The sequence below is a fragment of the Pleurodeles waltl genome, chromosome 7 (assembly GCF_031143425.1).
Source record: "Pleurodeles waltl isolate 20211129_DDA chromosome 7, aPleWal1.hap1.20221129, whole genome shotgun sequence".
Classification (NCBI taxonomy): Eukaryota; Metazoa; Chordata; class Amphibia; order Caudata; family Salamandridae; genus Pleurodeles; species Pleurodeles waltl.
The window spans coordinates 562,253,060-562,265,616 of NC_090446.1; the positions used below are offsets into that span (position 1 = coordinate 562,253,060).

Here is a 12,557-nt window from a genome sequence, read left to right on the forward strand (position 1 = left end):
CCGCGCCGAAGAAGGATCGCAGTACGGTGACATCTTCTGGGGGCAAGTAGCTGACAGCCCCTGCACTTTATCCGGGTCAGTAGTCAGTCCCCCAACAGAAAATTTGTGCCCAAATAATTTTTTGTTCTTGTGAAACTCACACTTTGCGGAATTCAGAGTGAGCCCTACATTAGCAAGTAGCTGGAACACTCGTATAAGAGGTTTGTCATGCTCCCCTGTGTTGCTCTAAATCCCAGTATGTCATCACTGTAGTTAAAAGCATGTGACAATTTGAAATATTTGATGTAAAACATCTTGAAAGATTTCTGCAGCTGATGACATTCCAAAGCTCAGTGTTTTATATCTGAACTGTAGTTCTCTTCCACCTCAAGGTGGTGGTATCTTTTGTTCAGGTAAAGACGAGAAAAGACTGGCACACTTCAGGTGCATGCTTATGTCCACTTAGTGTGGACCAGGATGTCTTTCTCGCTCGACTGCTTTGTTGGCTTGGCACATATCAATACAGATGCGCACAGCACCTCCACTGTCACTTTTGGGCACCTCCACCATGGGCAAAACCCACTGCGTAGGTCTAGTGGAGCACTCAATGATATCATGCTTCAACAGCATTTTAAGTTTTTTCTCAACAGCTTCTTGAAAGTGAAAGGAAGTTGTGCGGTGCTGCTGAGCAGCAGGGTGAATGACCTTGTTAGTGTGAAACTGTTTTAAGTCTTTCTAGGCCATGGAAAAATGATGGAAACTGACTAACAAGTTCGGACTGACTGTGTAGGTTGTAATTGGGAGGTATCAGCCCGACGTCAGCAGCAGTGGCAAAGCTAAGTAGGCATGCACTGGACGAAGGTCCTGAAAGTATGTGAATTGGTGCTTATATGGACACTGCTTTGTATTTCATGGCTGCTGTGAATGATCCTTAGCTTTGCAATGGTTTAGAAGCAGCCCATGTATATACCTTTGTGTTTGATGGGTGAAGTTGTGGCACAGGGGACCGGTTTTTAAAGTTCTCAACTGGCATGATGTTAATCAATTCACCACTGTCTTTGATGAATAGGCAACCATTAACTTTTCTTGTAATTTTGGGTCCAAATGAACTTTGCTTTTCCGGTTGACGATTTATATTTGAGATGTGTTCTTCCTTGCGCTCAGCCATCCCAACATGTGCCAGGCATCCTTTGGTCGACATCATCATTGCACATCAATCTTCCCTATTTGCCCTTGATAGTGACGTGGAAGAACCTTTGCAGGACGAACTTGATGATGATCGACTTTGTATGGTTTCTACTTGTTGTAACTGATGTTGATTTATGGCCTTGTGGGCATGGCAATAATGCTTCTGGAACTTTTTGCTATCCATTTTCTCTTCTCTCTGTGATGCACTTGGTTTCTTTTTCACCTTGCAAACCATTATGAAGTGTTTTTCTTTTCCACAGCCCTTGCACGTCAGTCTCATGACTGGACATTTGGTCTTGGTGGGATATGAAAATCCACATCAGAAACACTTTTGCCTTCTTTGAAGACGTCGACTTGTGTGCATCTGCTTGGTTTTGTACCTGTTTATCATGACCAGCGCTGATTCATTTTTCGCAGTTCCAGCTTCCATTTCAGCAGCTTGTCATTCCAATCTTTCATCAGCTCTAGCAGCCATTAGTATTTTGTCTACACTGAGCGTCTCTCTCAACATGCATCTTCTGAAAGAGTCTCACAGACAGACATTGATGACTCTAAGGCGTATGGATTCTTCATCGTTTAATTCACTGAACTTAAGTGTTTGATGAGTACATTGTCTTTGAACCATCGTTCACCAGCTTGCTTACTTGCCTGATTGAAAATGTACCTTTCACAGTCGGCATTGTATTGAACTTGGTATTCAAGGTTTCCTTGAGCTGTTGGTACGATATTACATCAGCATGCAAGATTTTCTTCAATACTTCTTTTACTCCATCACCGGCAAGGTTCTTGAAATACTTAATGATTTTCTTATTGTCTACTTCTTCTATGTCTCCATCCATGCGGTCTACCTGCTGCCAATATTCTGTTTCTTGACAGAGCCGAATGGTGGTGGTAGTTTTAGAAATGCAGCTGCATCATACTTCCCAACCTTTTCTTCCGCCGTTGAGAGTATATGCTGTTCAGGTGGTGGTCGCTGCACAACAGTAGTAACTGCAATTTCTGCAGGGACTGGCTGCGTACTTGCACCTGGGATATCCTGCCTGAGAAGAGGTCATGAATCATCATCCTCTTTCTTGACAGTAAGTAATGATTCTGTTTCTTGCACTTGATTACTGTTGCGTTTAGCTTTTTGCATCATACCTAGGTGGCAGAGACTTTAGCATTTCACTTGTATCAACAATAGCTCTGTGTTATGCCGCACCCAGATCTTTCTTCTTTTGGCCTCTCAACCGGGTCTTGGTGGGCCTCTTGAATGCTGTCCTCCACAGGGCCGTCTACTCCCTCAAGGGCCATATAAGGGGTGGAGTGGAGCTTCAATTCCACACATGCCAACTCTGAACTGCTCCCTATCGAGATGAGCGCAAGCGGCACACACAAGCAGTCTGCTGGGTCATTGCAAACACTCAGGGAGAGCAGTCTAGCTTCTTTGGAGCATGTATCCCCTTACTCATTGTAGTTGTAGCGTTCTCTCTAGCTCGATAGCATGTAAAGAACATGCCACACATGGAGCTCTTGATTAGATGTCTTTATTCCACCGCATACAATCACACACTAAAATCACTGATTACCTCACAACCATTAATGACAACACCTTAACAGCTTCCAGCAGCCATCTCTCTCCTAAGTCTGCCCAGAACCGCAGGGGTCCTGGTGCTCCCAGTTTCATGACACTACAGTGTTTTTTTACAATACTTTTAAATTAATGTTTTTACATGTCCCAGCAGCTGGCATTTACTACTGGGCTGCTTCTTGGTGCCAAAAGCATTTTCATGCCAATTAAAAAAATATATATTTACCAATCCAAATGGTGTCTGCCATCTGGGATGGATAAAAAAGTATATGGTGTCCATGTTATTAAGTAGACGCATGCATACATAGTTATACATGTGTGCTCACACATCATAACAAATATGCACACATACAGAATGATGCACCTGCCAGTGCTCATTTTCTTATTTTTATCTTTTTGTTCCAATGCTGCACAAAATTTATTGGTGTTTTGCCAACAGTGCACTGCATTGACAGAACGCATTGGCAAAGTAAGTATGTTAACAAGGTGGGACATATTGACTTTGCCAATGACTATTTTCACTAGTGCAATCTCTGTTACTCGCATGGACCACAAGGCAGATTGTATGTTGTGCTGAAGACAGATATGCTTGTGTAAACGTCAAGCCATAAACTTACATTTGTGGGAGCCTATGTACATCTTCACCTTTTCACTTTGCTGCTGAGTGATTAATTGTGTATTTTATATTCTGTTTCTTTTAAACAAACCCCTTTGCCAAATGTTTTGTTGCTGTTTATAACTGATTATAATATTTCACTTTTTCTTTCTTGTGGGTCTTGTAAAGAATTTTTTTAGAAGAACTTTAATTTAAGCTTCTTTATTCAATATAACAGTTCTTACATTGGAAATTAGATGGAATATTTTAAAAAGTAAATCGGCTGCCATGTGTGTATGTGGTGGTGGGGCTTTACCTTGTACTAATGAGTTGTATCCTCCTCTCACACTGAAGCCATATGCTAACATGCTATCTTGTTTCTTCAACTCAGGGGCCCCAGAGGAAGTTTTCTCTTGTCAGTGCAGCTGAGATCACTTTTGACAGATCGAAATATCAGCCAAGTATGAGCTTCCTCGAGGCAAAGGTAATTTTGGTATGGCCATTAATACATGGCACAACATAGGACACCAATTAGGGGGATGAGGCAAGAAAAGGAAAAGTGTAAGAACGCTGAGAAAGATAGTAAGAGAGGCAGAGAGAAAGTACGCAAGATGAGAGAAAAATTGAACTGACCACAACATATTATATATTAGCCAATAACCCTAAAGTCTTAGATGAACTTGTGCTAACATATCCAACTCCACTGGTGCCACCTGTACCCCAACACTGGTCACTTGCAGTCTCCTCATTTAGTCAGAACATGACCAGCTGCTGGCAACTCTTAAAAGGCCTGTCATAAGGACTCTCGCAAAGTAGCAAGGCTGCTGGAATTGGGGCGGCAGCACCCCTGCGTTGTAAGTGACTGAGTAACTCCCACTCCAGTTGGCAGCTGTCGGCCCAACTTCCTGGCTCACTAGCAGCACCTAACCAAAACCCAACTGTTAAGGGTGATTTGCCACAGCCTTGCATGGACTCTGAAAACCCCTCAGAGAAATCATGGTGGGAACAAGTCTTACCCTTTTCTCTCCATATGCAAGTCTCTTACACATACATAGGCAAGAAAAGAGATGCAGGACAGTTTTCAACACATTTATTTAAAGAACTTAACTCTATGATAAAATACATGAGCTAGCATGTTTCCGATAATGGGCAGTAACCAAATCAGGATTGTGAAAATTAGAGATGTGAATATTAACAACCCCAACATATTGTCGTAACGTGAATATACAATTCCTACCTAAAAGCCTAATCTCTAGCCAATAAACAAGAGCATTGCGATGAAAGCCAAATCTCTCTGTACAGTGTCCATGAGAAGGACACCCCACCCCCGTTACCTTGGTACAAGGTCAGGTCACCAGTCTTCAGATCAGGATCCGTTGAGACACAAAGGCTGAGGTCGGCCGGAAAACCGGAATGCAGTGTAGATGGAAATTCTGTCTGGGACCCCCACTAATGCCCTTTGTCCTACCAGATATTTTATAGGGGACATGTTTATGTTCATGCACAGAAGCCTGACGTGGGTATGTACCTAAGCGCTGGTCTGCTTACGCAGAATTGGGGCTGGCAATACATAATATTATTCTGTGTTCCTCTCATTCAGTTCTTGTGATTCTGAGGAAAAGAACATGATGCAAGGGGCATTTTGACAAGTGCCTCCTTGCACCACCCTAGTGTCATTTTTTACGCTAAGGTGGCGTCAAGGAGACCTTTTCCCCACACCAGATTTGCCAGATTTACAACTTGGCACAATGCAAGCATTGTGCCACTTTCTTACCTCTTGCGCTACTTTATGCCTGCACCAGGCCTAATGTATGCACAGGGTGTTTCCCTTTCAGGAGGCCCAGAAATGTGGCGCAGTGAAATTTACGAGATTTCACTGCTCCATTTTTCCCATCACTTTTAATGCCTGCCCAAGACAGGTGTTAAAGTGATGCTCCCATTGTTTCCAATGGGCCTCCCCACGCATTGCTGGACTGCCACTATCATTTTTGGTGCTAGTCAACCAATGAGCCACAATAGCATAAAAAATGTTGACGCTATTGTGCTAACAAGCGCCATGGTGCACCATATTGTAAATACAGCGCTACCATGGTGAGGTTAGGGGGAGTGGGGGGCACAAGAAAAGTGGCATGTCATAGTTGATGCACTGCTTTTGTGTAAATATGCCACAACATATGTCATCCATAGCACTGATAAGGACACTTTCACAGAATTTCAGCTGATATTGGAGTTAAAACAATACTAAACTGAAAGTTTTAAGAAAATAAAATGAATAAAAACAACAGAGCATAATAACTGGGTAAAATTGACTAACTACAATGGACCCTCTACAAGCGTCCGTGTTGCCGGAACAAGGGTGCACTAGTGTCTAAAAATGCTGTAATAAAAGTGAAAATCTGTAAAAGCATAGCTACAAAAATATATGAGACAAATGTCCAAGTTGACAAGCCTTGCAGACCAACAGACAGGCCGAATTAAAAGGCAATTTGGTGTCATGCTTTTAATTTTGAGAAAAAAACAATGGTTGAATTTTAATAATAATCATGTTCCTTAAAAAAGTCTCTGACATCATCAAGGGAGACTGGGACCAGGTAGGATTCCACTTCAGCAGGTGACAAGTTGATCAAGGTGTTGGCAGAAGGATTCATGGAGGAAAAGTGTACAGAAGCCTCCGATGCAGAATGAACTGCATAAGTAGCACTGTTACGTGTGCCAGATGGTTTTGGAGCCAGCAAATCCACAAGCGGTGTCTCATAGGATGCCTCGCAAATCAACTGCAGCCTCAAGGGGCATGTCCATAAATTAAATTTCATCAAGAACATTAACAGGCTCATGTTCACAGGAGGTGCAGGCTGCAAGGAAAGTCAATCTATTGGTGCACATGCGAACAGGCACCAGATGCAATGGAAGGTTGGCTGGACACACGTCAAGACTGGTCTGAATGACAAAGACCAATCTAACTCCAGCTCCCCAAGCAAGGACGCTTCGAAATACTGCATCATGTGTCCACAACACAGCTGGGCTGGTGGCAGCTCCATCACTCTGCTTTGCCAAGAGAGAACAACCACTGCATATCAAAAATAGCAGAAGCAGAATTCCGTCAATTAATGCCAACGTTAACATGGAATCCACCAAAGACACTCAAAAAGAGTGAGTGTGTTGCAGCAGGTATTACTCCAAAAATGGTCTAGAAGGTTCTAACAGATCCAGAACCGACAGCCTTAAAAAAAGTGCAGAGTCCCACAGTATTCGATGCATTGAATATTCTGCTGACCAATTCTCCTAAATGGTTTGGGAAATTGGTATTTAATAGGGATTGTATCTAAGCCAATGAGCTTGCTATGTGAAGATAGTATGTCTCTCTGGCTGATGTCAGGTCTACATGTTTTTTAAACTATAGCACCTTTAGTCTGCTGAGCTTGTCAAAGTTCACATTAGAAGTAGCAATGTGGGGCCACAAGTCTGTCACTTTTATCTCTTGTGTGGAGGGCAATAAAACATGGCCGCAACAAGTTACCATTTGAGTAACTGAAATCACATAAGCAATTCCTAGCTTCATTCCACAGCAGCTTTGATTGTTTATAACCACATAACTTCCATTAGAAAGTACCTAAAATACAGGACAAATCAAAAAGATGGGATTACCCTTTAGATAGCATGCCAGATTTGAGACCTCCACATTGCACAGACGAGGGAAGGATCCTTGCTTACAAATCATAGAATGACTAAAAGTAGTGTCACATTTGCCTCCGCTAAGAATGGCCTCTGTTTCGCTGTTCATACATTTGTGATCGAAAGACAACTTCCACACCTTGTGTATATGACTGTCTCCTAGCTGCTCAAACCTGCCACCGGCAAAATGCTTTAAGCATTTCGTGAATTGAAATGTGGAAATGGGAAGATTTATCACTCCATGTATTAGCCATGCTGGCAAGGGGATTTCTGCTACAGTGAAAGGCAACTTTTCTAATTTCTCAATGTTAAGCATGATGTAACTTGCTTATTTTTTGCCTTTATCTTTTTTTGTCTGGACAAATTAAAAGTGGCAAACAATTGAGTAACGTTAACGTTCTTCCAGGGAATGCGGACACTTTTGAGAACCTGCAGTGTCCAACTTAACTGCGTGATAGAATGCAGCGGGCTTTGTCCATGCTGTAGAAAGGACATCATTCTGAACTGCAGATAACACAATATTATTTACGGTGTAAATTCTGTTGGACAGAGTGTTCATGCCATTATCGACAACAGATAAAAAAAATTCCATGTTTTCCTTATCAATCTGCCTTAAACATGCAACAACTTCCATCTGGGAAAGTTTCCAGACATTGTTATATATAGCAAGTAGGAAACGCTTTGAGCGTGGCTTCCTGGGTCCAAACAGGAAAACCTGTAAATTGTCTTCTTCAGACAGAAGAATAAGGTGTTCTTTTACAGATTTTAAAGTAGAAGAACGCAGCCATTGTTGGAACAGTTTAGCGAGGATCTGGCTGGCTTGCGCTGAAACCCCCAGAGGAATTAACAAAATGTGCCTGGCACTCATTTGTGCCCACTGGCCACAACAAACACCCACCAGGACTTGAAAGGTACCATTGTGAACTCAAGCAGTTGATTGTTCTTCACTGAGATTTAAAAATGTTTGCCAAATGTGAAATTTAGCAGGTGTGGGGATATTGGGCATGTTTAATTCTTTTATTTTTGCTAACCCCAAACATGATGTTTACTGGACTGTGTCATTTAAAATTATCATTTATGAAGGAATAAGGCATGCTCTAAGCAAAGCTTCTCTACCCTGTATTTGCCAATCTTTTGTTCCCCATACACTTTTCAATTCACTAGTGTTTTTCCAATATTCATAGCCTTCCACAGCAAAACGGGAAACAAAGGAATCTGAGTAGATTCATTTTGTGTTGGTTAGCAAAAATTTCCTCATTTTTGGAAGGCGGCAATTTGAAATAGTACGACTCAGCATTGTTGGTGTATTGACTAGTAAAATAGGCAAACTTATCTACATATGTTTTGGGACTACCCACAGGTGGTGTTCAACAGTGTTTCCACTGTGTATAATTATAAACTAATCTCGGAGCACTGGGTCTGTGCATAAAGGAATGTCCATAAAGGTGGTAACAAAACATTTACACATAATTCACTATGTTCATAAACACATATTTACTTTCAAATACTGTGTAGTATTCAAGCTCAGATAACATAGAATCAACTGTTTCAACATCCCAGTCATCGCAAACAATACTAGGTGTAATTACATCACTCATTGAAATTTTAAACATGTATGGAATTTGAATGATCTCAGTTGGACATTATATGTCTAAATGTACTTTATCCCACACAATCCCATCTGCAATCAGAACTACTGAAATGTTCACAAGGGACAAGTCTCTTGGGACATTAAGGGAAGATAGGTAAGGGGTCAAAACCTCATCCACCGGCTCAAATGTAGAACGTTCAGGAAGATAATGACCATTTATCAGAAGGAAAAATACAATAACAAAACCAATCCAAAGCAGAAAGGCAAACAATTTCAACAGTATCCACAGATAGTACAATTAATAAATTAAGTAATAATTCTTAAGTTAAATGTACAGCTTACGTCTTTGATATAGTCTCAGTTGCAGAACCAGATGAGTCAGAAAAAAAGTCATCCAGGTCGATAAAATAACCAGAACCATTCTGTGCAACCACTGGAGCCGGTACAGAACTGGTGGATGGAACCATTTGTTGTGGTTCATATAAACAATGTCATCTGTCTGGGTAGACTGGAATAATAATGTTCCACATCTCGGACAGTATTCGCTAATGAGGTAGTGACAGGAATCAGTAGAAGCTCTTTTTTTACCCTCCCCAGGCTCGAAGAGGTAATTGTAGCATTGGTGCTTGCAGAAACATTGTTTACTGCTTCTAGAGGTATACCCTGTTGGGTAGTGAAAGGGAAATGGGTACTACCGGAAGGACCTCTGGGTCCACTGTGCAGTATTGGACACATGTACAATTTGACATTGTCAATGGAAACAATTTTGTTCTCTTTGGAACCAGGCAGTGGTGGTATGATAACAGTTCTGGTACCGTGTATCCCCAGGAGTGAAACCATTGCTCTGAAGGATGGGCCAAATTGTTTTTTCACAGTAATCTTTTCATGCACTTGATCTCCTATTTTAGGAATCCCACCTGTAGATGTTGTTGGCAAATCCCTTATTCCCAATGTGGCGGCACAGGCAGACAAATTCTTATCACTAAATTGCCCTAGCTCCTGTAAAACAGTGACACGTTCATTTATGTCAAACGTTGTGTCAGCGGCACCGGGCCAGAACCATCAAGATCATGGACATACATAGGTATCCGGAAAAGAACCTCGTATAGGGTGCAACTTCCCAGGGACCTTCTTGGCAGATTATTTAGTGCTCTCTGGGCCCCATATAGGTGATGAAGCCAACTACGGCCTGAACCTATAACTCTGACTGTTAAGGACTGCTTTAGGTCTCGATTCTTCCTCTCCAGCACACTGTTTCTCTCAGGATGAAAGGGGAAGGAATGGGGTTGAACAGCCATTGTACCCATGGTGTCCCTGAATACCCTGGAGGCAAAAGCAGGGCCCTGGAATGCCGCCACTATATATGTAAAGATAATAACAGTCCAAGCGCCAGCCTACAGTTGTGGCCATACCCATAGGAATCTAGAACAGGAATCAACAGCGACTAAAACAGAGGTCTCCAACCTTTTCTGGAATAAGAGCTACTTATTTTCAATGAAAATCATCCTGGGCTACTAATGTCATTACTGCTGTAATGATGATGGCATCAGAGCATGGTTATACTCGTGGCCACCATATGCAGGGTTGTGAGCAGTGATCACCTCAGTTCATCAGGCAGGGTTGCTTGCAACAATGTAAAAAACAAGCCTTTGACAGTGTGGAATGATTCTATATTGGTAATACATAGCAGCCATAGCTGCAGTGCCCTTGGTATCAAGGCAATAGAATTGGTAATAAGTCTCTACAGCGCTGCATGATTGATCTGTCAATATAAGCTTTAAATGTATTTTAGAAAAGTAACTATTTTTCTCCAAACATCAGCCTAGTGAGTTCTAAAAATGCATACATTTTTTTCTCAAATACATGCGTTCCGTTATTGATACAGATATGTTAACTCAAACAAGCAATGTTTCTGATTTACTAGGCTGGATTGAACACAGGAGAGCTACTTACAGGTAGCTGGTGAGCTACCAGTAGCTCACAAGCCATTTGTTGGTGAAGCCTGGACCACAATGTATTTGTTTCATCATCAGGTTGTAAGGGACCACAGTGGTCCAAGTACACACATTGTAGTGGCTTGTTTGAAATTAAGAGGGATGTCTGTGGTGGTGGTTTAATGGTGGACCTTTAATTTGCTGACAAATGTCACAACAAAGGCTATGTTACTTGGTCTACTTATAAAGACCTGGCCACCAAAAGTGTTTTTGTAATAGTGGCATTGTAGCCTCCACAACTGCGTGAGCAGAAGCAACACCCTCATGTACTGCTTTTATGAGATCTGTTCTCTGGTCTTGGTTGGGGATCACATGATCTCCCAGCCCTGGAAAAGTTGCAAATACAATGTTCTGGGCATTGAGATGGTAGGAATATTTTGCAGGGAATGCTTTTGGATAAGGTTTGCTGTCAGCTGAAGCTTTCACAGCAGCCAGTGTCTCATTATTCAACCTCATATGAGAACAAGTTATCGCAGCAACAGAAGCTGTAGCTACTGCAGATTTGGCAGCTTAATCACCCAAAGTGTTTCCTACAATGTGTACTACTACACATTGATGGCCCAATGTAAGTACTACATGAGCTTTTGGTAGTCTGTTCCGTAGGTCAGCTACCCTCCCCCACAGGTTTCTGTGTTTGATGGTGTTCCCCTTGGAATCCATGAAGTCATTCAGGTGGCAGTGATTTAGGTAGTCATTATATGACAGGAAGCAATAATATGAATCACAAACAATGACTGTTTTTGGCAGGATCTGTATGTTCCAGAGCCAGGACAAGAGCTTTGAGCTGTTCGAACTGTGCACTGCAGTCCTCTAAGGTCTGCATGTAGGCATTTTGAGGGTTGAATGTACCATCCCTCCTTACTCCACTTACGATATTTCAGGTGGCTGAGTATTGATGTTTAGTACCTAGAGCTGGTTGTGCTGAACCATCAGTATAAATGTCAGTTCAGTATTGGTCTAATAGTAATATATTTGTGGGTGCAGGGTGCTCCTGTTCATATTGGAGCAATTCCTGGGTTCTGAAGTTTTGAGGCAAAGATGTAATCAATATCAATGCAGTCAGGGAGGTTGGCCATTGTATCCAAAGTGGATGTAATCAGACACCAGGGTAACAACAATAATGCATTTACTTTGGGCAAGTGGCTTCCCCTTGATGACAGCCGTCTGTACAGCAGTCAATATTTTTTCTATGGGTACCATGTCACCTTCTTTGAATGTGACGCAGGTGCAGCCGATGGCATCAGCAATTATTCTGATGACCACGTTTATTTTGTTGTGACATGTGTGTAAATGTTTAGTGCATAGTCAGGTATGTATGTTCTGCCAAAGTTAAAGAAACCCAGCAATGACTGAAGTTTCTTAATGGTATTTGGAGGTTGAAGTTGAGGACAGTTTTCTAGAAAGTGCGGGCCAGGCTCATGCCTTCACCTGATAGTTTGTATCCTAAAAATAGGAATACTCAAGAAAGCAATTTTAGTTTTACTAAAATTGAATTTTGTAGCTCCGGGTGACGACTCTTAACACAATCCGATCCACCCTGACCAGATGTATAATGAGGTCTTCATCTTTGAGATAAATAACATCCACGTAAGACAACTCCTCACGAACAATCTCATGTATTATTGATGCTACTCAGGCTGAAAACAACCCACGACTGTTCTTATGCTCTTGTGACAAAACTCCAAAAGCACCACTGTGAGCTTCATGATTTAAAGGCGCTAAGATCCTGACTTTCAGATGCGCTGGATTTTAGCAGAAAAAAACGTTGGAAATATCAATGTTTTGTATTTTTTGTGCACTGTGTTGTTAATTAGTGCTGTGTTGTGTGCGTTTTATATTGCATAAGTGCATGTGTGAACATTTAAATGTCTATAATCTAAGACTATTCTATATGAATGATCTGGTTTGGCAACAGGGAGTAACAGTTTATTCATTGCAGAGACACAGGGTTCAATTACTCCCTGGTAC

General features: G+C 41.7%; 1 protein-coding gene across 1 annotated transcript in view; it reads left to right on the forward strand.

The window, feature by feature from the left end:
* LOC138304347 (integrin alpha-X-like) overlaps positions 1-12,557 on the forward strand; it is a 126,737-nt gene that overhangs the window by 72,539 nt on the left and 41,641 nt on the right. Inside the window, exon 11 of the mRNA XM_069244320.1 lies at positions 3,724-3,816. Coding sequence (XP_069100421.1) covers positions 3,724-3,816 — 93 coding nt within the window. The remainder of the gene's footprint in view (positions 1-3,723; positions 3,817-12,557) is intronic.